Below are 27,760 nucleotides of genomic sequence, written 5' to 3' on the forward strand. Positions count from 1 at the left end.
TGTAAAAACATCTACAATTGTTTTATTGCCAAACTAAAACTGTCCCTGCTATTTACACTTTACAAGCTAAATATGCATCACAAATATAAATGGTTTACATTTATATACATTATTTATATAAAGCCACCTCTTACCCACCAACATTCATATACCTTGTTATTTACTCATAGTCCTGTCATTTCCATAGATATAATTCTTAAATGTAGAACAAGAGCTATAATAAAATATATCACATAGATTGGTTTAGGTACATGAAAAATGCATACTTGATATCATTGCTTCTGGTATTAAAACTGTGGTACCTGTTAAAGTTAAAGGCATTTCAAAGCAGTAGGTAGTAAGTTGTTATTTTGGCATGATCCCAGAAAGTGAAGGATAACACTTTTCTCTAAACAGGACAAGACAAAACCTTCCTTTACACCACAACCACTGCCAAGATATGTGGAAAAGCAAGGGACAGAGGTTGATACATGCGCTAAATATTTTTCTCGTTGTTGTTCGTAATTGATCAGTAAAATAACTTGATTATGAATCTAAATCATTAAATGAACATCAAATAGACAGATAATTACTGTAATGTATAAATAAACAAAGAAGAAATGGTTTACACAGGACTTTTCTGAAGTTTGAGAGTAGTGATGCAAATAACCGCCATCTGAGACAAGTAACCTGTATTTGTTATAACATTCCTCTGAGTTCCTATCCGAACTAACACCATGGTCTATAACATTGGGCTGTAACTTTGTGGTCTATATTTCTACAAAATGAAATGCTCTCGGCAGTCTGACAGCTTGTCAGTTGTTCTATCGTTCTATTGTGAGTCTCAAAACAAAATAAATTTGAGGACATACAGGTAGTGGTGGCAATAGTCCACATTCCTAAATTAATTTTAGGATTATAATGTCATCACTGCCTGAAAAGCACAACAGTAATGTCTGAAAAATGATTTCATGTGGCATTATTTTGGGGGAAGGTTGTCTGATAGTAAATAACTACAGCACAAAACTTCAATACACTGCACTATCAGATGGCAATTGTACAGTATTACAACAACAATCATGTAGTTATAAGTGTTTCAATCTTTAGAACTAAACTATGGCAGTGCTGGAAGGAAACTCTCCAGCCTTGCAGTTCACTATACCAACTATTAGACAGACTGGACTAAAACAACAGGGAAACTGTCATCTCTAAAAGATTAAGCTCAGGTCTAAACATTCATCATGTGTGAAAACAGATCAAAATACTACAAATCAATAAGCTGCACTCACAGATGAACTGTGAGGGCGAACAGGAACTGTACTTGATTTATATTCAAGATCACAGGTTGGCAAAGATGCACTAACAGTTTTACAAAGGGAAGTACCAAATCCTAAAATCAATGTCTTTATATTCTATGAAGGATTTCAGATTCATATAAACTATCAGCCCCTAACATTTCTATCATCAATATACTGTCAGCTAAAACAAAAGAGCAAAATCATACATAATATACTAGGCGTACCAAACATTAATAAATGATCATAAACTTGATCATATGCAGTAGTTAAATACTGTCCATAAGCACATTTGCTTATCTTGTGAAATTAAAAACATAGATATCGTAGTTAAATAAATATACACTTTTGTTTTACTGTATCTTTGTGTTATGTTTGTTCCATATGCATAAAGGCACCAGGGATGCTGAAGAAAATTGGATAATCCATGTATATGACTATTTCATACCACACTATGCTCCAACTATGGCAAATAAAACACCTTAGATGCCAGTTGCATCTTATACAAACATGACCGCTAAGCAATTATCTTGTGTTACACAATGATAGTTCGACAGTTACGAGTGCTGCTGGTTCAGGGTGAGATGGTTGTAGCAGCTAGTCACACTCTGACTGTCCCTCCCTCTTTTCCCACTCTGCACTGTCCTCTACTTGTGCTTCTCAATGCCAGATAATTGATATTTGTGTATAAATAACTTATGAGTTACTATTTATCATGTAGTATCTTGATGCATTCCTGTCCTCAGCCGAATATAGAATCTTGCCAAGTTTCTATACAGTACCAGCTGCAGTTTTCTGTGTGTACATGGGTCATGTTTTCCAAATTAAGGATTTGGGTAAATATAAATAAAGAGGAAGCGGTCAGCAAGTGGTCAGTCGCTGATAAAGGTCTCTACCATATAATATATTATAATATTTGTGGATGGTCTTGTACACACCATCCGACTCAAACGGTAATCAAAAAGACCCTGTTTAGTCCTGATTATTCATAAAACACAAGTCCATTGCATTAGTTTAGACTTCATTATAAAAAGTTATTATGAAAAGTATTTTGTTCAGGTATGTGTTATGTTACAGTCAAGCAGTTCATTCAGCATGATCAAGACCACATACTTTTGTACTGTTACCCAACCCCAGGCTCTGTGCTGTGCAGCCCTGCAGTGTGCTCCCACAGAGGTGACAGCTAGCTCACCCTCTCCTTTGAACAGTTCTTATTCCCCATTCCTAAGCCCCAATACACAGCAGCAGGATCTAATGGCCTCCTGCGGCATGGCTGCTCCCTGTTGTCCAGTCGATGACTATGAAGCTCAAACTCATTACCATGAAGGAGACGCCCAAAGCAGCAAAACAAGCGGCCTGATAATGAGAAAAACAGAAAACACCAGTGGCACAGAAACTTAATTATCAAGAACTCGAGTATGCATAATATACTATGTGAAAATGAAAAAAAGGCTGATCACCAACTAAATATAATGAAGGGCTGAAATCTACACAAGGGTTATTATTGCTCACCAGTATCTTAGGAGTGGAGTTCATGGGCTCTTCATCCTTGGGAACTATGCGGATATAGAAGACAGCAGGGAAGATGAAAATGAGGCAGGGAGCCGACGTGGCACCTGGAAAGAGAGAGAGGAGAGGAGAGAAGGACAGAGGGCAGTGAGTCTGATTAAAAACACAACATACTACACAGAAACTTTAACTGAACACAGACATGAACACATAGAGAACATATTCAGAGACTGTGGCAAACAGCCCTACATCCGTCTCATCTGACTGTGTGTATTTGCGTGTGTATTTGAGTGTGTATGCATGTGTACGTACACACCTGTGTGTGTGTGTGTGTGTGTGTGTGTGTGTGTGTGTGTGTATGTGTGTTTGTGGCAGAGACTGTTGCTTTGAAGATGTCCTTGGAGGTCCTTGAACTTAAATGCTTTGAACTTTCACTTCTAACCCGTAAAACATGGCCTCCAATCTAAGGACAGAGTGTGACAATAATATTGACTCAGGCCATCAGTTTGTCAGTGTGTAAACACACACTGATCACGTTTTTTAGTTTAGCTTTTAAGACAAGGCCAGACAGAGTGATTTCAGGAACTAAAAAGACTGAAACATAACAGGCACCGCCATGTCAAACAGGTCGACTTAGTCTGGGAACAGAGACAGAAAAAGTAACCTATAATCACATGATGTCAGAATCTAACATCTAGTCTAACTAATCCTTGAGGAAACCTGAAGGGAACATCAAATGCTCTTTTCAAGTATTGTCTTTTGTTTGTAATGATGATGCTTTTTCTTCCTCAAAAAGAGATTTGTTTTAATATCAACTGGCCGACCAAATCACATAAAAGGTCTGTGATTCAATACTTGAATCTATGAGAGAGGCGGAACATGTAGTTTCAGGGACAGGCATCACAACCTCTTAACTATCTCTGGAAACGAATATTTAATTGATAACTTGCTGTTAGTTTGATAGTTATTTCAGCTTTCTGGCTCTAGAAGAGGTTCGGCTCTGTACTAACCAATGATGCCGAAGATGCCCAGAATGTTGGGGGCAAATATCACCAGCAAGTTGATTAAGGTGAGCAGAACGAGGGCAATGGCAATGTGACGCAACCAGTTGAAGGTCTTGTTAGGGAATAACATGTGCTGGATGGCTCTACGCACCTGTGGGCAGAGTTGTAGAGACACAGATATATGGGGACAGCAGATTAAATTAAGAAATAATACCACAGTATGACAATGTAGTGTACATATGTTATAGTAAATCATAGAAGGAAGGCCCTAACTTACAGGGAACAGTACAATAGGAACGGTCAATGTGACAGCGGTAAGGACAGCCACTCGCACGCACAGGATCAAAGTGTCGTAGGGATCGATCCGACTATAGGTGTGCAGCAGTTCAGGCTCTACGTTATCTGTAGGAATGTAAAGAGGAAACATGTTACTGCTGCAGTGTTTCTATGTGAACCACACTCAGTAACACCTTGTATCATTGGACAAGCAACATATAATCACCACAAGAGGGAGCTTGGACCCTATCTCTAGGTAGCACAGCAAGTACATCTTTTAATCATTTGTTTCTATTCAAAACAGAAAAAAATAGAAATGTTTGGGTATAAATATTTGTACTCAAAATAAATTTGGAGACAAATCTGCTACGTCAGACCATTCACTTTTAGCCACAGGATAGCGTTACTGCATGGATCCACACGTCTTTTTCAGATATTTATCACTTTTTTCTAGCCCAGTTGTTACACATTTAACTGTTCAGCCTACATTATCTGTAGGAATATAAAAAGCATTTTACAGTTTCAGTGTTTATCTCTCAACATCACCCAATAATACCTTAATAATACCTACTTTCATTGGACAGTGCTATTAAACAACAAACAATTACCACAACAGGGAGCATAGGCTCCATCTCTGAGCAGACACATTTCTTCTTCAAACCTTGGATAAAAAAAATATGCAGGGCGACTCTCTCCTCTGAAAATATTAAAAAGCTTTTATTTATTTCACTATTGTATCTGCAAGCCCACAACATGCTGCATTTTTAAAGCTGCACAAGGCAAGATTTCTATATAAAAAGACACCAGTGTTATCAGCCTATAATAGAGAAGAGTGTTCCATCCCCCCTAATTGAGACCCTGTAGATTCTCCCTATTGGCCTACATTTCGTTGTATTTTAAAGTGTGCTATATAAATAAAATTCCTTATTATTATTATTTACATTTATTATAGGTGGTGGGAAATTGTCTCAGCGTACACAAAGTGACAAATACCTACCAGCTAAGAAGAAGAGATTAATGTCTGAGGAGTTAGTTTACTGATGTCACGTCATATTATTTCTGGATAATGAAGCTTTAAAAAATCTATCCCTCGCTGCCACTTGGGGCCACTAAAGTTGCCTAGTGCAGCTTTAACCTTGCAAGATGCAATAACCAATTTAGGAAAAAAAAGTATTTTTAATATTTTCAGAAGAAAGAGTTATCTTTGTTTTGTTTTTTTTATCCTTGTTTTGACAGAGTTGCCCCATTTTTCAAAAAGCACCACTCATTTCGACACCCTCTAAGCCAAAGCAGCATTCCTTTTGCTTTACTACATATTTTTTTACATTAAGAAATACCTATGAATGCTCATTTGGGTATAAACTTTTGTATTCATCCCTTAATAAATATAAACTTCAGGAAAAATGCCAGAGGGGAATTGCTCTCACCATAAAACGTTAGGTAGCCAAAGAGAGCTGCCAGAAAGTACATGGTGTACATGACAAGGATGGAGATGTTGGACACCTGCTGCATCTTCTTCTTAGAGGGGCTGAAATGACACAGTGGAGGGTGAGGTGAATGTCACATCCTGCACATCCTGCATTATCAAATGGAGCAAGTTACACAGTGTGGACTGATGAAGGGCTGACTCACTTGCGGAGCTCAGTGTAGATAGGCAGGACCTCAGGGTGGCACACAAAGGCAAAAGCCAGGATTGGGATGGTGTAAGCTGTCTGTGAGGAAACACATGACCACATAACTTGTTATGATGAGCAGTGCAACCAAGCATCCCAATCAGATCACACTACCTTGTATGGGAACTTTTATTAAACACTGACAGGCTTGTGTGTACATTTGCAAACTTGGACACTTGTGACCTGTGCCATTAACTTTCAAAGGGATCCAAATTTGCAGACTGCATCCTCACCTGCAGCAGTGCGGGCCTACCTGTGAGTTCATGGTGAACATGCGTGGGGAGCAGTGGGAGTCGTCCGCCTCGTGAACCAGACCGTTGTCGTAGTTGTGGCTGTGGGCGGAGGCATTCAGGCTGAGGTGCGCAGCGGTGCTGTTGGCTGTGAACTCCTCAAACGGGCAGGGAATCTGGAACTTCTTAAAGATAACCTAAAGGGAAATATAAAAGGAAGGAGGAAAGGCAGAGGTAGTTAAAGGAGAGACATAAGGATGAGGGGAGAGTCAGAGTCAGTAAACAACAGCTCTTGGAGATCAGTGCCAAGCTCAGAAAAGCCATTTCACAGCAGATTAGGGTGAGTCAGCCTCTAAGCTCACTCTCTCCCTTTGAAGTCTCTCAGCAGCTCTTATTTCCCCCTATCAAATCGAGCCCAAATATCACATACCACTGAAAATAGAGATGAGGGTGGGAGACTGATTAAGAGATGTGCCAAGTTGACATGCCAGCACAAATAAAGCTTCTTGTAAAGAGTGCAAGCCACTGTGATGATGTGACACTATGTGAAGTGAACCAACTTACTGCGGTGAGAAAGAACACCATGCAGCTGAGAGAGAAGCCGCTGGTGTAGCCAAGGTAACCTGTAAAAAGAGAAAAAAATGACAGTCCTTAACATTACAGGTCCTTGGTTGAAAACTGAACGTGTCCAGTGGGCCTTCTTGTGTCGTTTAATTCAAGTGGAGTGACTACACACATAAAGTTTGTTTACAGTTAAAAGGTTCCTCCTGCTCTACAAATGAGGCGTCTGATATGTAAATAAAGGCCCCCAAGAGGCCACATTTAAATGTCCCCTCAGCACTTACTGACTGAGCAGATGCAGCATGCTCATGTTAGTGTAGTAATGAGTAAGTTTGGCTGTCAGTGGGTGAGAGGGTGTGATCATCTCTGGGCCAATGATGGCTAATTGGGCACCTGCTGTTTCCACAGCAGTGGTGGGAGAAGTGCACAAACCCATTACATGAAAGGAAGAAAAGTACTCCATCAAAATGTCTGTAAATTTACTTAAGTATTAAACCATTACTTCTTTCTCATTATGTTAGTGCAGCTCGAAGTCAAAATAATACATCATTTTAATGAAATTGTCCAGTTTTAAAGTTACAAAACTTTTTGAAAAGAATCTAGTAACTGCATGTGTGAGATAAATGGAGCAAAATGGAGAATGCTTTGAATTAGAAAAGAGTAAAAGTAGTTCCATAAAATAGTGATAATTAACTAAAGCATGAGCATCTAAAACTTGTACTTGAATACAAGTGCTTGAGTGAAAAAGGTTAAGTGCATTCCACCGTTGTCTTTGTCAGCAACAATGCAAAGACATAAAATCCGGAGGAGTGCAAGGACCTGATTGGCTAATAGTCAATCAATAGTCAATTCCCTGCTTGCCGCTTGAAGCCAGAGGTATAGTCAGATAGGCAGGTTATAAGCAGCTCATTCACACCATGATTCATGATGGAGAACATAAATACAGGGTAACAATCAATTTGGGCAGATAAAAGTGGTTCACAATCAATTTGGGCAGACAAAACAGGCAGAGGTATCAGCCAAGAGGTCAGTCTATATCAGTATTACTCACCAAGCTGCTTCATTAGAGCCAGGGGCAAGATGACACTGGCAGAGACCATGATGACCAGGTAGTTTCCATTCAAATACCACAGACTGTTTGGAGAAAAATACATTTTATTTTGAGCTCAATATTCAAAACATCAGCATAGAGATTCATTACACAGAGAGAGAGACACAGAGAGAGGAGAGAGAGGCAGAGACAAAATGAATATGTGAGAGAAATTGGATTACAAGGGGTCCAGGTGGCCTATTCTACAGGGCCGATAGAAACCAGTGAGGAACACCATTGTGGAAAAACGTCTGCTGCAGACTGGACTGGAACAGACTTGAGTGAGGCACTGTTACATAAGTCTGATGATTTGTGTGACAGTTCACAGTTGCAGAAAGAAAGGCATAGGGCAGCCTAAACAATATGGCACTGAAGAAGTCAGTGAATATTATGTCACCCTGTTGCAGCACACCCTTGCCTTCTCTCTCCCTCGCTCTTGCTCCCTCACCAACCCAAACAACATCAAATGGCTGGCTACCCCTCGAAGAACCCTACCCCTCCTCACCCCATACCAACCCAAATAGACTTTCATATCACCCTACACCCACCCACGAATACTTTCCCTCTTGAGGGCATTACCTCGGAGGTTTTGGACTGAGGCTACCGAGCACGTGACGTGAGAACCAGATCTGGGCTAGAATGAACGCTCCATTCTTAGCCCAGCTTCCCCTTCAAGCCAATGACAGGCCATGCTGCCATATCAGCATCTGCTATATGAGGGAACCACACATGTCCTCTCATTAAACAAACATCCTGTGCCTGACCGTCATAAAACATTCTCCCTCATGTAACCTAAATAGCCCCAAGGCATGTATATGTGCGTTCTTAACACATGTGCAAATTGTGCATGTTGTGTAGGTGCTGAGATGCAGAGTGTCTGCCACAGTGCGGCTCTATGGTCATGGTGTTGTGGCGACCTAGTCTAACATTTCACTTGCTTTTAATGAGTCGCAACAAAACTGTTTATAGTAAACATACTGTATGTGGCTGAACAGGCCAGATTATGTTGGTGTCTGTCTAGACTCGTTTCAGGCCTTGAGGTGGATCAACACCAGGTTACTTAATGGAGAGGAAAGAGATGGACTGTCCTGTGGTAGCTCTCTTGAGAGAGCAAATAATCTGGGGGCAAGGAAAAGAAGAAACGTCAGTCGCTGTAGGACTGTAGACAGAATTGACAAGAGGAGGGTTATAGACAAGTGTGAAACCATAACACAATTATTGTCTGACTGGCTTACAACAAGAGAGGGACTTTATAGCGCATTGTCTCCCAAATCCTGTGTATAGGAGGCTCTTAGTGACCTGCAGCCCCTTGGTTAAGCTGCTAAGCCTGTTATTCTTAACCGTCTCAATGAGACACAGCCACAGGGATAATTTGTCTACTACAGCCCTACAGGCTGCAGCATAGTGCACTGTACTGTGTGTGGTGGAGGAGGATGAGTCCCTTGAAAGCAGAGGAAGTCACATGAACCACAGGTCATGTCCTTTACAGACCTTTGGTCAGTGGGTCATTCCAGATGATCAGCTTTCATTAGAGATGTGCCTGTGGGGAATCCCTGCCACTTCCAAATATCCGAACTTCTCTCTCTCTTACTACACAAGGTCTCTGGTAATCCTCATACATACTCACATAGATAATGATAATGATAATAAGATTATGTAGATGTCTCTACATAATGTCTATGCATTGCTAGAATCTATGTTTCCTTTCCCCTAAAGTCTTGAGTGAAAGGTACTAATCTGTCCGTCAGCCACACTACATTACTATCTATTTAAAGAGCCACAGGTCATGAATACAGTAACTCCACCACCCCCATCTCATTCCACTCTGTGCTCCTGACGCCATGGGTTTGAAAAGCAAGAGCCATGTCCAGTGGAAGTGCACAGTGGGTGGCTGAGTTGTTGAGGGCTGGTCCTGAACTGACCTGTCCTTATGCCTGACCTCTGAATTTGGCACCCATGTCACACCAGCTGCTGCTGTCATTCTTGTGTGTGCGTATGTGTGTGTGTGTGTGTGTGTGTGTGTGTGTGTGTGAGAGAGAGAGAGAGAGAGAGAGAGAGGATGAGGAAACGGAGAAAGAGAGACTCCTGTCATAATACATAATACTTCAACTTCGATTCAGCACATTAGTAGTTCAGCTTCTGGCCTTCACACACACACACACACACAGAGATCAGAGTATGAGCCTATCCCACCCACCTCATCAACAGTAAAAGGTAACAACGTGCCATTTAGAGAACTCTTAGACCTGCATGTTGAAGCAACTACACAAAACTGAAAAGCACAAAGAACTGGTACACATACTGTAAACACGATATAAAAGACAGGAAATCTAGTATAGTATAGAATCTAGTATAGAAGTTGCTTTAACACAACTTGATTTTGAATTTCTGACACTATTGTGTTGAATAACTCTGTTCCCTGAGTTGACTGTCTGGAACAACATTCTTGTTTCGCTCCTCCATGTAAACCAGAGGCGGGGAGCTTTGATGGTTTGCTGAGATCTTTGACAGGCATAAGAGAGTGGAGAAGTGTTTGCTAAATGTTGCTGGCCTGATAGGCTATACTAGGGAAAGGTAATGCTGCACTCACAGCTTTCCCTTTTCAGCACAGGGTTTGTTTTTAGATTTGAACAGGGGAGGCAGGAATCCACTTCAGCCCTCCAAGGCCATATGCAGAGTGTCACAGCATGACTCTGACGTGTAGAGTGGTTGCCACCCCAAACTGACAGCAGTGTGTGTTTAAGCTGTGCAGAGTGTGTGTGTGTGTGTGTGTGTGTGTGTGTGTGCCTGAAACATATCCAACCTTGGCCCCCTGTTGCTCAGCCAATAACAAGCTGACAACCTAGTCACACCCCACACTGGATCAATGAGTGGTGCAAACTGAATAATCACTGCCCACACACTCTGCACCCACTGCCAGCTGAGCCCTTGGCTTTCACCAGCACCCCAGGGCTGTTATTATTAATACTGCAGTGGACACAAATGACAATACTCACTCAGAGTTGGGATCTGCCTTCAAGAAAGCTTGGATGACCAGTGGTAACTCAGATTTGACAATATACAGGTAGCTGGACATGGCTATAATAGATAGACACAGAAAATACATGTGTTAATGTGAGGCCAAATATGTTTGAGTGCAAATACCAAGGCTGATGTATTCAAAAAAAAGACATCAGTGTACCTACAACGCCCTGTCATGAAAATACTCATCATTATGTAAGTGAGTTAATGGCAACAGTGGGCGAATCATAACACCGGTCTGAGATTACGTCAGCCTCAATTCATTTGTAATCATTAGACTCACTTAGGTCAAGACTGTCATGTGAAACTTTGAAAACGCATCTTTATTTCTCCGTTTTGGCCTTCCATCCACAGGATTTGTGCTCACAGTCTCTGAGCATTACCCAGATAGATTTCACCTGTCGTGCAGCTGAGCTAACTGAATAGTGAGGCCTCGGTAACGAGAGCCACCCACACATGCTCTGACCGATGAGTGGGAGGAACTGTTGCTAATGCCAATACCACTGAGAACGCAACTGTTTGCCAACTGGTCTACTGGTCTTAGCTCTTAATACACCTCCATATGACATTCTCAAACAGAAAGAGATGTAGAGCCAAGATCAACATGCTGAAATCATTAACACAAAGCCAAAGTAATATAGTCGTGAATTTAAGTGAATATGGATTTAAATGTGTGTGGGGGGCAGGTAAAGGTGGATAATTTCTGTTTTCTGCTACAGGGAGTTTGCAGAGAGTCAACATATTGTATGATTGAAAAGACATGGAGTCTGAACTTCTCCACCTGCCACAATGGCTCCTCACCTCCAATATTCTGCAGGGTGATTGCAATACCGGCGGCCATTTTGCCCGGAGTGCCAAAGGCCCTGTATCCCAGCTGTTCATATGCTCGAATTCCTGGAAGAAGATTACAAAACACCAACATCATCAAATTCCTTACATATACTGAGATGTGGCTGTTAGACATTATGATAAAGGTTTTTTTCATCTCCACAAAAGGTTTGCATTTTCCAATTTTTCATTTTTTCACATGTTTTTATACATGCAGATTTTATAGCCAAATCTATAAATCTATCTGTAATATTGTACAGTATGTAAATATTCCAGCTATGACAGACTTTGCAATACACAAGATTATAAATGAAGTAATTTTTCAAGTCAAAACCCTTTAGTTCTAATCTGTATGTAAACAACATATTTTTTTTTCTATTTGGCTGTCTTACTACTATAGTTTGTTTCAAGCAGATAATTCCCTTTTGATTTTTAACTCATGACCTTTTTTTGATTAATTTGCTGGAAATCAGATATGGTTTCTAAATGTCACTAAGTGGTCCTGATACAATTTAGCTGTATCAGATGCTTTTTTGGCTTCAATTTGATAGTGTACAGTAGCAGTAGCAGAATTGTTGAATGGACAAGTCTATAATGTTATCATTGTTTATATATATTTAGCATTTTTATGATAATATTACTGTTACATGGAGTTATACTATTTCTCTTGTGCTGAGCAGACCTTAACGGAAACAGCAGTGCTGTTATTGCAGATTGATTGTTAATATGTTTGTTTTTTCCTTTCTATAAAGCACGTTGTAACATTGTTAGGAAAGCTTTTATATATAATAATAATTATTATTATTGTTAGTACTACATTACATTGCATTACATTACATGATTAACCCAAAATACTTGATCTGTCAGTGTTGAAATGAGACATGTACCGGCTTACCCACAATGCCAGAGGATCTGAGCAGCAGGTGAATGGAGTAGGATGAGAGAGCTGCCACTGCAGTCAGAAGAAACCTGTGACAGAATACAGAGTCATGATTCTATACTTTATTGCACACCATACCTGTGGCACCACTATTTCTGTGTGTGCAAAGTATTACCTCTTATATCACCCACTCTACTATTTTCTCCTCTTTTTTCTATTTATGTACTGTGCATATGGATATTTCTCAGAGATTGGGGCGGTAAAAGTGAGCGGCCTTAGAAGCTGTATTAATTAAGGTATAGCAAGGAATCTCCTTGGTGACATGACTAATCCTTGAGAATTTATGTTTCAAGTAACATGCATTAATGAGGGGATTACTTCTTCATAAAGCCTGAAATGTTTCACTACTGTACAGAGGCATCAATGGCTGGGTTTACACTAACTCAATGTCCAGCTATAGGGGGGGAACTTCAAAGCTTTTTCAGCATGAAAAAAGGAGAGGCAATCTTGAGATAATAAGTCCCTTTTATAACAGGATATAAATTTCTTTCATTTATGAAGGTCAGTAATCCTACTCATGGGTGAAAAGACTATTTCCCACAACCCCTTTCCCCCCCAAGTGGAGCAGTGGTCCTCCTACAGAGGCACTGCGCACTGGGCAAGGCAGCATAGGACTCTCTGCTCAGCATTCCTAACGGGTCAGATTGTGATCCCAACTCCTTCACCTTTCCCAGACCTCTCCGCTCAGCTCCTCTGGGCAGGCTAAGGCCTTGTAACCACAACTGAGGTGAGGATCTTCACATCTGGCCCCTGTCCCAGATGTGGACAGAGGCTGAGCCCTGAAATTCCACTGAGCAGTCATAGCAGCATTACTATGGCTATGTAACCCTTCCAACCTACCGCAACTCATAAACAAGTGTTTGTGATCCCTAGTCTAGATAGAGAACTATCATCCTGTGGATCCTGACTCTCTGGTGATATATTCAGCAAGGCACCAGGCTTCTCGTTAATATTCTATTCTTGTGTCTCACTGGAAATATGCTGACTTGGACCAAGAAGATCTATTTGTATCTTCTCTGAAACCATGAGAACCATGAGAACTGCTGCTGGGTTCAGGGTTTTCTTGACACTACAGGCTATAACCTCCACCAGTGCCGCAATGAGACAAAGTTGATAGTCCAAAGAGATGTGACTGAGGCACCAAGGACCAAACCATTAGAGCATAAGTCCTCAAAGACCAAAAGCTCCTGAATGTTTGAATGACTGTACTGGTGAACACTTGTAGCCATTATGTACTGTATATGTCAGTCCAAATTCCCCAAAATGTTGTTGGTGACACCAGTGTGGCCCCTATAAGTTAAAAGTATAGAATTAAGACCAAGTTGCATGTGTACAAAGTTGGAAAAATGCACAAACATTTTTTGATTAAAACATATAAATCATCTGTATCTGTAAGGTGAAATATTTAACAATTGCACAGCCTTTATCTTTTCACATTCTGTCAACTACCACAATTAGACACAGGTAGCTCTTGGAATTCAAAGTCAGACCTATTCAGAAAATGGTAAAAGCAATTAGCAGTACACCTCGATCCCTGTGATACTGTGATCATCCAGTTTTATCATCACAAATATAATGGGGTTGCAGGGGGATATTGGGCTGTTCTTCAAGAAGTAAAACTTCCAGTTCTTAGAGTGATGAAAAGGGTGGAAATCTACTCCAGAGCTTCCTAGAGGTTCCATGATGTTTAGATCTGGTAATTGGGGAGGTCTGGTGTTCACAAAACCACTTTTGAATTTGTTTAGAAGCGTCTATGGGGGTATTATCATCTTGGAATATGGGAACATCATGATGGAAAAGTGTTTGCACGATAGGGTGCATCTGGGAACAAAGGTGAAAGACAACAGACCCTATTACTTTTTTTTGTTGTCTAGGGGTCGATGTTTTGTGCTCTTTACACCAGTGTGTGCATTGGCCTTGGATACAAGCACTTTCTGAATGACAGCCTTGTTTATGAAGTGGTAATTGGCAAGCCGACATCTGCTGCTAATTGGCATTCAACTTCATACTTACTTCAAACCTTAAGTCAACATATATATATATAGTTTTTATACTGCTGACCCAGATAACAGGTATTTCATGGGAGATGGCCTGTAGCCTCTCTTTTTAGACAAGCTACTCCTTGGAATCCCTAGTATGAAACTAACTTGTTCCTGTTCCCAGGGCTGGGGCTGAAACCGAGGCTGTCCTCTGTCCCAGTCTGGCCACCTGCTCTTTGCAGCTACACAAACCCAGACTGGATCACAGAGACTACCAGGGTCATGGAGAGACAGGAGCAGTCTGCTTGTATGGAGCAGAGGGAGGAGAGTGAGCAAACCAAATGCCACATAGGGGGGCTGGAGGCGGGGTTATTCTGGGCTTTGGCCTTTCTGAGGCCTGTATGTGGCAAGGAGGGCAGGGACAGGAGCCTGAGAAAGAGGGTAGGGATAGGGGTGGGTATATCATGGGACACAATGTGTCATGTCATTACAGACACTAAACCAGTCCTATGAGCACCTAACCCTGCCCTGGCTCTTAATCACACCACCTAAGCCCCTCGCTCCAGAGCTGCAGCTCTGGGAAACCAAAAATTCTTGGAATATCATAGTTCTTTCAACAAAGGTTGTTTCTGTTTCGCCAATTTCACCCATTACATTCAACCAATTAACATATCCCACCCTTTACATATACTGAAGTAGTACAGCTATTGTTTATAGCTACAGCTCCAAAGAAACATATTCAGATGTTAGGAAACTGACATCAGGGCAGCACTGCAACCATCAACAGAGTCTCAGCCGTGTTGTATGGTGTATAAACTAAGTAGGTTTCTTTACATGTGTGAACCATACACACTTCAGCTGTGCTAAAGTACAAACTATTACAAGGATGTGTTCGATGCATAACACGGCTCTAGCAAAGACTTTGTAAATGGTCGGATTGCCCACATATTGATAAGCATGCATGTTTGACTTACAAGAAGAGGAGTATGCCAGTATTGGCCATGGCATAGGCCAATCCCAGGATTCCACTGCCCATAATAGCATTACCCAGGTTGAACACAGACATACCAAAAGAGGTCTTTCCTTCAAACTGAGAAAATACATAAATAAAACATGCATTAATCTCACGTCAGTCAAAAACATCATTCTATTTCTGTTGCTGATGTTTTAGCTGTTGTATGTCTACTAAGGGCCATTACACTTACATCTGTGAAGCGCATAGGTTTCTTTCCATCTCCGTTGGGCAAAAATTCCTCACTCTCCAATATTCCATCTGGTTCATCGAATCTAGGAGACACATAAAAATGTCTGTTAAGTTGATGGTCTCTTTAACTATCTCTGAAAACTGGGGACAAATGGTTTAGGCGAGAGTTTAAATTACATGCGTAAACTTTTGGATGATTACATGCATAAAAAACAAAATGCAGTTGAACAATCCTTCATACAGATCTGTATAAACATACCTGACTGTTTGAGTGCAATTTCTGTATGGCAAGAAAGGATCCATCAGGTGACGCGAGCACAAAAACAAGGTAAACATGCAGTTAGAAACACAAACATTATCCAGGAAATAAGTCATACAGTACGTCACTCACCACATCTGTTATCCTGGTCATTAGTAATGGAAAACTCTTAGCACAAGGGAAATGCAACACAATCTTTGTGGCAGGAATAAATCAATAAATCCAAAATTTTCCTCACAGTCCTCAAGGACTGTTTCTGCTTTATGCGCTGATATGTGTGTAAATATCCATCAGGTGACTAATGTTGATGGGTGTATTGCAAATACCAAGCAGATGTGACTTTGACCAGGCTGTGGTTTCCACACAAGTACACGACTAATACAAAATGACACAAGGACTCAGTATAAAAATGGTTTGACCCATGCTGTGTTAAATTGTCATTCCCCATATCTAAAGCAACAAAAGGGCAGCCATTCATCTCTATGTGGAATAAAGGGAGAAGAATACTCACTGATCCTCCTCTGGCAAGGTCTTCATCGGCACACACATGTCATCTCCTCGGTCATGGCCTTTCCCATTGGATAATATGTTCATCTCTGATGCCATGATCCAAGCTGTCACAGATTATGGATTCAATGGATGTGATCCTTTCAAGTCACGCAGTATCTACAGGGCAGAGTGGGGAAGGATGTCACTGCCACATAGACTTACAGATACATGGGTTTGCTTGTTTATTGTTGATACACATACCATGAGCTCAATATGCTTACATCACTGCAGAGTAGTGCTACAGTCTGAAAGCTTGTGTGAATGTACTGAATGTAATGAATTTCTGAGAGAAATACATTTATGAAGTGACTATTTGTCTGTGCAGCAATGACTCAGTTGTAGTATTTACACAGTGACTTCCAACACCCAAGACCTGACCTCTTTCACTCCCTCACTTCTTTCACTGAAACATGTGCAATATATACACAAACTTGAATAGCACATAGCAGTGAATGATCATAATCTGAGATAAAACGCAGGATGAGGTGAAAATGTTTGTGCTTTCCGGAACTTCAGTACTGAGTAAGGCAAACAAGTCCAGAGCATGAGGTCAAAGGTCAAGGTCTATTTGAGGTTTTTGAGCACCGCATCATGACTTTTGTTTGTTCTTGGTGTTTTTCGTGGTTAATGTCACAAGCCTGCAGATTCTCAGAGCCTGTCTCTGCTCGGATCCCACATAATGACATGTCTATATATCAAACACAAGCGCAGTGTGACAAAACAAAAAGCTAATCACTCATAACAAGGAACCCTCGAATTACTGAGAAAGCAGTCTGTTATTACTGTAATATTATAATTATACATCTCAATAGTACTTTCCCTGTTCCCCTGGGGTTTGCTGAGAGATGGTTAGATGGTAAAGGAGGTAAAAACAAAAATATGTTTATTTTTGTAAAACTATTACAATCTGGCCATAGCCTCTCATAACCTCAGTGACAATGATGGATTCTCTTCACCATTTCCCAGTGCTGCACTCAGGGTTTTACTGAGTGACAATGGTGTGTATTGTGAGCTGCTTCCGGGGTGAGGACCAGTATACAGCAGCTCAATTGTGTCCAAAGTGTCCTCTCTGCCAGAAGATCATTGTTGCCACTTTGACACTTTGTTGCTAAAGAAGGTAATGCCACTGTAGCTACAAAAGAAACCTGAGAGGCATCAAACAAACCCACAAAGAAAATCATTAATGAACGTGGAATATGAATGAGTATTGAGTTCCTCGTACTGTTCCATCTTTTCATCTGCAGTGCTGAACTATTGAAGATAAGTGCTAAACAGAGTCACTGGTACAATCATATCAAGAAAATCCACTAACCTAGGACCATCCAATCCATATTTTTGCACATGAACACTCACTCCTAAAATTAGACAACAGAGAATCAAGGCTTATTCATGTCATCAATAATTACAGCCACTCCACTGACAATAAATGGGAGGCTTATTTTGGATGCTTGTATTTTTACAGCCCAAATGAACACTGTTTTGTAGTAGCGTTGTAACCTGAAAATATACCCTTGTCTTAAAAAAATCACCTTGAGCACTTCCAATTGATTTTCTACTGGAGTTGTAGCTCAGTATGATCTAATAGACTGGGGGGGCATGACAAACTCTTATCTATTGTCTGTCTATGGTAGTGAATGTTTGTTAACGCAAACTAAACTGTCCTTGGCATAGCAATAACATATTTCAAAACAAATTTTAATGAGTGACATTTGTAAAGCAGTAAAATGAACGAATGTACAGTATATACTGTGTATTTTACACCTTCTGTAACATAAGGGCCAGACTTTTATTTTATTAGGCGGTGAGAGATAGCTCCGGCATTTTGTCAAGGGACAAAGACCAAATGAGCAAGCAAACGCCTGGCTTGTAATATTCATATGTACGTATATTTAGCACCTATACTATAGGTCACAGTCTATACTTTTTATATGATCAAAGAAATCAAAGAAAAAAAATTAACAGAGCTTGACAAAGCATACAGAGACGTTGAGAGAGACACACAGTTTGAAGAGTAAGAACAAGAACACTCAAAACCAATATTAAGTAAGGACAATGTTTGTTTTTTTTACCTTAAAAAGTATATTAGTGTGGGGCTCATGCCCATTTCCTTTCCAAATGTATGGTCTATTTGACTCACTTTTTAACTGCTCTGAGTCAGATCCAGTGTAAATATTTTCTTATGTTTCAAATAAACATTGTATGAGGTTAGAATAGGCTTTCCAAGTGGAAAAAGTATAGGGAAGGCCAGAATCCCAGCATATGAGATTCTGCCTGAAAATAACTGCAACCATGGAAAAGGTAAGAGATTCTTGTTGTAGGAATCATATTAATGGGCCATTCCTTATGGACTCTGACAAATGCCCACTGAAACATGTGGCCCTACCAGACTATTCTGTATCAGAATAAATAGTATTCTGTGGGGTTTTGTGAATAGCTCCAAAAGAAGAGACAGTAAAAGTGACAGTAAAACCTGGCCATGTTATCCACTCACAGTTCTCTATGGAAGTAAAAAGGTAACATCCATCAAGGTAACATTGATACAACAGCCATAGGTGAACCCAGGCCAACTATCACTTGAGTCTCACCAAAATATCACCATGCCAACTATGACGGACATGCAAACACATGCATGTTGTGGTATGAATAGTGATCTGGGGTAGCTTTCTATTTTTACTCATTACTGAAAACATAGTTCATCAGCAGTGTTGATACAAACTACTGACACAACTGAAACAGTTTCACAAATATTTTAGAGGTAATCCTGTTTTTTAGGACAGACCTGTCAGGGAGTTTTATGTAAAATCAGGTCTTAAAACAGTCAAATGTGAGGTTCTGTTTCTCCTGTGAATGTGTTATCTAGTGATGGGCAAATGGCAGCCTATGGGCCACTATCAATTTAGCCTTGTGTCCATCAGCAAGACTCACACAACAATGTCTTCCTGTCCAGTTGGGTATTTCTGTTTTGTTTTTTCTGTATCTTTCTTTGCCTCTGATTTAGCCAATGCATCCAATATACTGTATATGTATGACAATGAAGATTACAGCTTTGAACTTTGGACCTAGATATACATTTTTTGAGGATTGATCTATAGAGATCTGTGTTGGGTGGGTGGGTGGGGGGGGGGCAGAGTCAGTTGCTATGAGGGAGGGGTGGTGGAAGAGGGATGAGGGGATGAGATGTAAGGGGGTTTGGGGGGAAGTGTGCACATATTGTGATTGTATCTGCTTCTGTTGCTGTACAGATGTGTACCAACTTATTCTTTAAAATAAAATTAAAAAAAGTTGAACCCAAAAAAAACAAGATTTGCCCAAAGGTAGAAGAAACAAGAGAGCCAAGTCTCTAGTCTGTCATGCCATCAGACAGCACTTTCTGGAGCTGTTCCACTAACAGCAAACACTGACATTCTCCACAAATGGGTTTGTGGAGAATGTAACTGTGCCAGGGGTTATTTGACAAAATGTGGCTTAAAGTGTTAAAGCCATAACACCTACTTTATACATCATTTAGATTTTTTGATAGCATTTGTGCTTTTTGAGTCGGTGATATTTCTAAATAATAAATAACTATGGGCTAAGAATACTGATCCAAGCTTTCCTAAGGCTGGCATGCCTATTAAGAACACAATGTTTAATGTTCATACATTTTGTTTTACCTTGCATATCCTCTTCTACTAAGGACGCTGAGGGTCACCTTACACTCTACCTACTGGAGTCCATGGTTCGGTTATGTAACAAATTTGGCATGCAGGCATATGAGAATGATATGTCCCATTCTGAGTCACTGGACTTACATGACATTTGAAATGTTTGACCAGGTGTGTGTGTGTCTGTTGGGGGGGGGGGGCTGATAATTTACTGTCTGAGTTTTCTGAGTTTTTCCTTCAATGTTAATGTAACAGAATTGTACAATATTTTACAACTCAAAAAAAAAGGTATCAGCATTTTCCAGAATTATTTCCCAACACTTCGTCTGTCAGTCGGACATAAGACAGGATAGGCACGGGGGAGTGGGTGAGCACATGTAGATGAGGAGATGCCCATGTGGTGGTGTGTCAGGAACAGGCACGAGGTTCAGCCAAGAGCGCCTGGCAGCACCAGCTCATCCTCAGCCACGTGCCTGCTGGGGACAGAGGAACACATGCTCATGTCCTACAATAGTGGCAACCACCTGAACCAGGCACTCTCCACTTTGGCAACGACAGCTACATGTATTACTTGAACTGTGGCAAGTTCTCATGAACCAAATCCCTTTTTCAATGTCAATTAAAATGAACAAATTTGCACTTTTTTTTTTTATAGTAGTATTATAGTATATTCTTAGTGGATGTGCAGTCCAAAATGAGGGGTACGTAGCTCAAGAATCAACTACTTCTATAACCTCTGTTTTAGGATTTGTATTCAAACCGTCTTGCATAAGACAGCGCTGAACACATATGGATACAGGATTTATAATCTGAAGAACAGCTGTTCTTCACCAATACAAGTCACATAAGGTAAAAACACCATAACCACCAAGTGAAGCCACCATTATAATAGCTTAGTCAGGCGTTAGCATGGCATAATATTAAGTTATATTAAGGAAAGTAAGTGATCTGGGTGGTTTACTTCATTTGAAGTACTGAAGTATTGTATTTAAAATGATCAATGTACAATGTACTATAAAATGATTCATTCTGATAGATAGATCATTTAGTACACTTTAGTTCACAATGTAGTACACAAATCAGATAATTACAACAACATTTCCGTAAATTATAAAACACAACAAAACACATAGAATGATTTAAAATCCCTTTCTAACTTGTAATGCTATCATGGCACAATCCTCCTTGACAACACTACCCCTTGCTTTTCACGTAGTATTAAGCCAAGATCAATTTTGGTTTCCAAATACAATAATAATTAGATGGTAACAGCTTCAGGCATTCAAACATTGATCAAATAATTTCTACACAGAAGAGATGCTGAGAGATCATAAGCTGAACAAAAGAGTACAATCACAACCCTATAATGTGATTATAGAACTGAATAAGAAACTTGGAGCAATGAGGGAAAAAAAAGCTCTGAACAATGGAGGGTAAATGCCTTCTTTCATTGAGTGACCAAGGTCTGCTAATATCTGTATAATTTACCATTAGATACCATAAAATTGCGCTCACAGTCTTTGGCACCATTTTGGGTCAAAATACTCATCCCACTTCAAGAGATAATAATCAACATCCAACATAAAAATGTGTACTGGAAAATATATATGAAAAACGGTGGAATGGCATCTCTATGCAGCTTCTATATTTAACAGAACCACACTGAAAGTTATGCTGGGATTGCTAATTGATTAATTGAAAGAACTATAATGTATCTTCTTACTGATTCAGTTTTTAAAAAAAAATCTAATTAATACTACACTCACACTACCTTCATTGTAAGGATATCCTCTCATGCAAGTTTTCAAATAGTATCCTGAAAAGCTGTGCAATATAATACACAACAAATGCTACAGGTGTTGTTCATGCTAGCAAGGACATTAGCTTACTCCTCATCTCCTAGTTTGAAATCCAAGTCCTGTGACTGCCAGCATGACAGAACGGAAACACTACTGACTGACCTAATTCAAAAGCCAGCTCTTTAGCTGGACAAAGGATAGCCTTTTCACCAGAGCCATTAGTTTAACTAATTCCTTGTATTCAGTTACACCTATATGCTTCATAAGCAATGTTGGCAAATGTTACTTATTAAGCCTTCTGTTATAAGTGTTAGTTATGTTAAAAGTAAGTTGTTGCATTACTTTACGTTGCAAAGGACGCACTCTCAGGGGTATATTGTACAGGTGCAAGTATTGTTGGTATTATGGTACATTTGTTGGTACATTTATGTATTTAAAGCTGTAGCCACTGCATGTTATTGTGATGACAGTAACCTGACTCATAGGACAGCCTATTCAAATAAAGCATGAAATTAATGATAGAGTGAGAAAAATTCCACTTGGCACATGACTAAGTGATACTATAGCTGTGCATCAGAGAAGTTGTTCATATCCCATGAATTTGTTCATATCCCATGACTTGTCAAGGTCTACATGCATAGAAATTGCAAATATACAATGCAAACTAGGGAGCAAAGAGGATTTACCTAGGTAAATCGTCCTCATGTATCCTCTCAATGACATGATTAGCAAGGAATGAGAAGGCAAGAGTAGGATTTTGAGAGGAAAAATTAAAACCTGAAATATTGGAAGAAAAAAAATCCATGCAGTAAATGCATCATACTTTAAGTCTGTGTTTCTTAACTGGTAGGTTGGAACCTAAAAGTTATATATTCTGACAGAGGCATGAACAAAAGACAGCTTAAATAGGGAAACATTATGTCATACAATATATTGCCACGCACTACACTACTTTGAGAGAGCAGTCCTTCATGAACAGCAAGCTGAAAAGTTTGTGCTAGGCAGCCCAGCATCCTGCATTGCCTTTGTTAGGTTTCTTGCTTTCTTGCACGATATCACCTGCACTGCTGCTTTTGGTATATTCTGGATCATGCATTTCCACCATGACGCAATTTTTTTTTTAGCAATGGAGATAGAGACTTGATTCCAAATCCTAAGAATATGTCCGCAGGGTCAATCAATTTCACTTAAAATCTAAGTGATAGGAATGTCTTTGGATGGAACAGCAAGTTGGACAGCGTTAGGGGAGGTTTGTGTTCTCCAAGTGCCTTCTAGTTTATTATATTTAACATAAGGGCAAGTTTCCAATTACTTGTTGTTGGAAACTTCATCCTAAAGAAAGCTGAATTGAAGGCAAACAAAGCTGTATTTAAAGGCATTGCCTCATGACAAGGAGAAACGTTTATGGCTCGATTTTCCACCATATTGATGGGGAGGACAAAGAAGCCAAGGTTTTGAATTATGGCCAAGTTATACTTCTGTGCCTAAGTGCCGCTGGACCAACAGTGTAAGTTTCTACGGCAGTGCGAGCATTTATAGTTCTGTGTTGGTGATTCTGCGCATAAAAAGCGGGGTGATTTTTGGCCAATTTGCACCGTTTAAAATAAAACTACAATTGAGCTTTCAAATAGAGATGTTTGCTTATGATTATCTCCCGTAAGATGGAATATCACTTGCAGAACACCATTGGTATTATTAGATTGTTTCTTCCTTACTCAAGAGCGAAAGCACAGCCAAAACCCGGGGAATTATTATTGTATATTGATCGGCAGCAGTCTTTGAAACAGTATTTACAAGCTATAACACCTACTTTATACATCATTTAGATTTAAATCCTTGCAAGTGATACACAGATTTAATTGACTTTCATTATTTACATGTTGACAGGCTCAGAGCATTTCTGTAAGTAATACCTTGGTAACCAAGTGCTAACTACAGGAGGTACTTGGCAATTACACTCTAATATTTCAGGCAGCTCTGACACTTCTAATACAACTCTTAGCACAGGCCTGTTTTATACTGCTGGTTCAGCTTAAAAGCAAAACAAAACAAAATATTAAATAGATTTCATATGATTCAAAATTATTTCCATTTTCCAAATGATTTCCATTATAGTTTTGTTTAATTATTATTATTTATTTAATACCGTCACTGTTTTCATAATAATACTGATAATAGCCTCAAGAGTGATAAGTTTATGTCTGCATGTGTATTCCATTAGTGCAAATACTTTTGTTGTCAACATTGTATAGCATGGTGTTTACAGAAGAAACAGATCACATGGAGAGGGGAAAAGGTTGCTAGCAGTCAAGGGTGACTTGGGACCAGCTTACTTCCATCCACTGTATTGTCGGAAATAGGAGTTTAGTTTCACTTTGGCCATGTTTAAATTACAGTTTTGAAAACAATAGCAGGTTTCCAAAGGTTCCCTGTCTATTAGACTACAGTACATTGTTAATTCAAGTCATTAACACTGCAATATAATGTACTTGTTTTATCGACTAACAAGCCAAACCAGCCATTTGGAGACATAACATCAACAAAGGAAGGTGACTTTCCTATAACTTAAACATAAATAGACTGAGGCACATGGTAAGGTCACGTTCAACCTCATGGCTTATGAGAAGCCCAATGACAAAGATAATAATAACCTCTGGAGAGCTCGACACTTAACACTGGGCTGACTCAAACACAGATATTCACAGGTCTCTGCAGTGACAGAACAGCACAGCTGGCTGCTTCCCAAACGGATAAAACACAAGCCTCCACACCAATCCACCTGTCCAAGTCCTGGTCAGCCACTCAGCTACTTTGATCACTGCACAAGTTGGGGTCACTGACCGCAGCCTTGCTTATCTGCTCATTCTCCACCGTGATGAACCCAGCATGCTTCCCCATGTAGGGTGTTGGTGTTTAGATAGGGGCCAAAGTCAAAAACATAGCCCCCTCGCCCACACCAACCCAAATACACAGAAACCTTCTAAGTTCTCTGGACACAGCAGTATAGGCCACATACTGTCTATATCCCTGAAACTGTTAAAACATTTTCAACGCTGTTCAAAAAACAATATACATGGGATTTCAACAAAATCTTTTTTTTAAAACTTAATTTATCCTGGAAAAAGTTTTTGCTGACCATTCAGGCTCTTTTTTAGCTCCACCGTGCTTCAGTTGGGCAACTGGGCGGGTTAAGCACCTCAACAGTTGTGCAGGGATGGGACAGAGATATTCACATTTACACACCTAAATCTTCCCAGCTAGTACAGGATTCAAACTGGCAACCTTCCATTTCCACGCCAACTTTTCTAACCTTTAGCATATTAAGAGGACCATGGCTACCTATTCAAAAGGCATGCACTGTTTCTCTCCAGGGAGCCCACAACCAGCTTGACCTCTCCTTAGCTTTCTGAATTGTGAGTTAGACAAAATTCAAGCTTTGTAAAACACTTTCCAGATATTTCAAATGCAATTTTAACATTTCTGCCTCTCTTTAGGCTAATTTTCTTTCCAATGTGGGTGCATAAGACACTATGTGTTTTTGACAGTGTAAGTTGTGACCAAATTATGCAGTAACTGTAAAATATTAAAGGGATAGTTCCCTATGAACCACACATATGTCCATGGACATACATATCAATAATCCACTGATTGATTAACTATTGAAATACACATGCTGTTTTGCTACTGCAAGCATATAAGTAATACTATTGCTCATATCCCTGAACAGCATTAAACTAATCAATAGTATTGATGTAACAAAATCATATGGCAATTAAAATGACTAATGAGGCTTGAGGCAGACCAGCATTTTAAATACATACTGGCACACATTCAATATAATATAGCCTACTGTATATCATGAAAACTGCTCAAAGGAAAACTGTAAAGTATAAACCTAAATGTGTTCAGTGATATGCACAAAGTTCTTTATGTTCACACTCACACACACACACACACACACACAGACAAACGACACTAAGCACAGATGCCAAAACGCTATTTGACGAGAGCAACCGGTTTATAATAGGCTCGTAACATTTTAGACATGCAAATCTCTCGGTGGATAAGAATTAAAATATTCCTTTCTGCCTGCAAACCCATAAGGCTACAAATACCCCTCCAATTTGGTTATAAACAACCCTCTTCAACTTTTTTTTTAGCACAAATTGTCAGCCACACAATTACATAATGCAATATCATATTTGATAGGTTCAATTAGCGAAGTGTGATGACGTTATGATGTGGAAAAGTAACTATCACATGCAGGACACTCCTTCACCACATGGGGATATTTACAACAAAAAACGCACGGGGCTTTAAATGGTGTTTAAGCCACTAGTGTGGAAATTACGCACGTCTTCTTTTTCCTTTAACATTACAGTATCTTACTGCTGACTGGTAGCATCTTAAAAGTATAACCGGTTAGTACATTGTTGGTTTCGAATGGATATAATTATCGTTTTGATTGTAGGAGGAAAGGGAAACGATTGACTTTTCGTTCACAAAGCCATGTGGCGCATAGACCGACGCCAACACATTAAAGTGTGGGCTAGATAAGCAGGCAAATATTGTCCCACAGGCAATTCAATGAAATAATAGGCTTCAGAAAAAAAACAGGCTTTTTCACACAGGCTGTGTAGACCGGTTATTCTGACTTTTCTGAGTGATTAAACGCTAGCAACGTTGCCTTGCTGCTTGCAAAATAAAACATACAAAGCCCATAGGGAACATAGAAATTTGTCAGTTTTAGCTAATATTTACGCATGATCACCAAACAAGCAATCTGCTTCCTGTAGGCTATGGGCTACATATGGATTAATGTTTATATAAATATAGGTAGGCTATGTATTCATCCAACTGTTGGTCTAAACTGTTGCGGGCAACTTTGCCTCTGGACAGGCCGATATAAAGTGTATGTAAAAGGCATATCAGTGTGAGATTGACTATAATTCAACATGAATCGAACAAGAGGTGAACAACAATGCCAATATGTGACAAGTGACTCCGGGGAAGGCACATGGTGGTGACATCTGGGCTTGGCGCTCACTGCGGGGAGACCAAGAATGCTATTCTTCCTGCATTGATTAGTGTCACCAAAAGGAAACAACGACATATGTCGAAATAGTTTGCCATTTTAAAATATAAAGATAATCAGTCACGATAAACATCGGTTATCCTATACTTTTTTCCTACAATATAACTGTGCGGTTGAAAACGCACGCATCCAGTTTCTAAGACACTACACACAAGCCTCAGCCTAACAATGAAACCTATTCAATACAAAAATCATGACAAAACCAAAACATGTAATTTGCAGTCAAGGTCTGTCCGTTTTCCGTTCAGAACAAAAAGAATGTAACAGATTTGTTCAGTCTTACCAAAGGCTCTTGTGGCACGCAGCTTTCAGGTTAATTCCACTGATCAGTGGGAATAACTTGATATTATTTAAAAAAAATAAATAAAAAAAACTATTTTCCTTGCAGTCCTCCTTTAGTGTTTTCTCTTCCACTTTCTCCTTTAGTAGTATCTAAATTCTTGGGTATTTACGCACATTCAGACCCTCACTCTCCAAGCCGCACAAAAAAAATGCGGTTTCAGAAATGGTCGGCATTTGTAAAGCCGCTGAAGCTCAATAGTGGGGGTCGCTTTAGGTCCGCCTCCTTTCCAAGCCTATGTGTTATTCGGTAGCGCTTCCACACTTTGTCTTGGCGCTTACTGGGGAGAAATAAAGCCTACAGATATACAGGTTGTATTTATAATTGAGCGTCGTGTTCTTGCAAGTCACACAGGGAATTAAGTCTCTTTCCTCATGGCATTAAGGAACTGCATGCGCTTAAATGGCATTATCGACGGTTATCCAGCAAATTACGCACCAGAGTCGTTTGGAGCGCAAATCATGGCCAAAGATATTGGCTATAGG

General features: G+C 39.9%; 1 protein-coding gene across 2 annotated transcripts; it reads right to left on the bottom strand.

Annotated features, from left to right (window-relative positions):
- LOC139650339 (sodium-coupled neutral amino acid transporter 3-like) lies at positions 1 to 27,433 on the bottom strand. Of its 2 annotated transcripts, none has more exons than XM_071526980.1 (17): positions 27,219 to 27,433; positions 16,360 to 16,514; positions 15,849 to 15,869; positions 15,591 to 15,672; positions 15,360 to 15,475; positions 12,362 to 12,435; positions 11,440 to 11,532; positions 10,614 to 10,695; positions 7,579 to 7,661; positions 6,531 to 6,589; positions 5,990 to 6,163; positions 5,696 to 5,775; positions 5,491 to 5,591; positions 4,065 to 4,189; positions 3,794 to 3,938; positions 2,787 to 2,890; positions 1 to 2,630 (listed from the first exon to the last, which is right to left on the bottom strand). In XM_071526980.1, exons 2-17 carry the CDS (start codon positions 16,452 to 16,454, stop codon positions 2,526 to 2,528), a joined length of 1,539 nt encoding a protein of 512 aa, XP_071383081.1. In that variant the 5' UTR covers positions 16,455 to 16,514; positions 27,219 to 27,433; the 3' UTR covers positions 1 to 2,525. The 2 variants fall into 2 exon arrangements, with proteins under 2 accessions (XP_071383081.1, XP_071383082.1); XM_071526981.1 differs by lacking the exon at positions 27,219 to 27,433 and adding an exon at positions 17,326 to 17,458.
- Between the last annotated feature and the right edge of the window lie 327 nt (positions 27,434 to 27,760).

Source organism: Centroberyx affinis, unplaced genomic scaffold (assembly GCF_046629955.1).
Source record: "Centroberyx affinis isolate AG114_WGS23_722 - 3 ecotype Tasmania unplaced genomic scaffold, CSIRO-AGI_Caff_v1 ptg001484l_1, whole genome shotgun sequence".
In the NCBI taxonomy this organism is placed as follows: domain Eukaryota; kingdom Metazoa; phylum Chordata; class Actinopteri; order Beryciformes; family Berycidae; genus Centroberyx; species Centroberyx affinis.

Bases quoted from the DNA above. Each gene is read 5' to 3' on its own strand.
- LOC139650339 (XM_071526980.1), bottom strand. From the start codon at position 16,454: ATGGCATCAGAGATGAACATATTATCCAATGGGAAAGGCCATGACCGA. The intron at 12,436-15,359 runs GTAAGTCAAACA...ATTCTGTCACAG, and splicing joins ACTGGCATACTCCTCTTCTT to GTTTCTTCTGACTGCAGTGG. The intron at 4,190-5,490 runs GTGAGAGCAATT...ACATTCCTACAG, and splicing joins TGGCTACCTAACGTTTTATG to ATAACGTAGAGCCTGAACTG.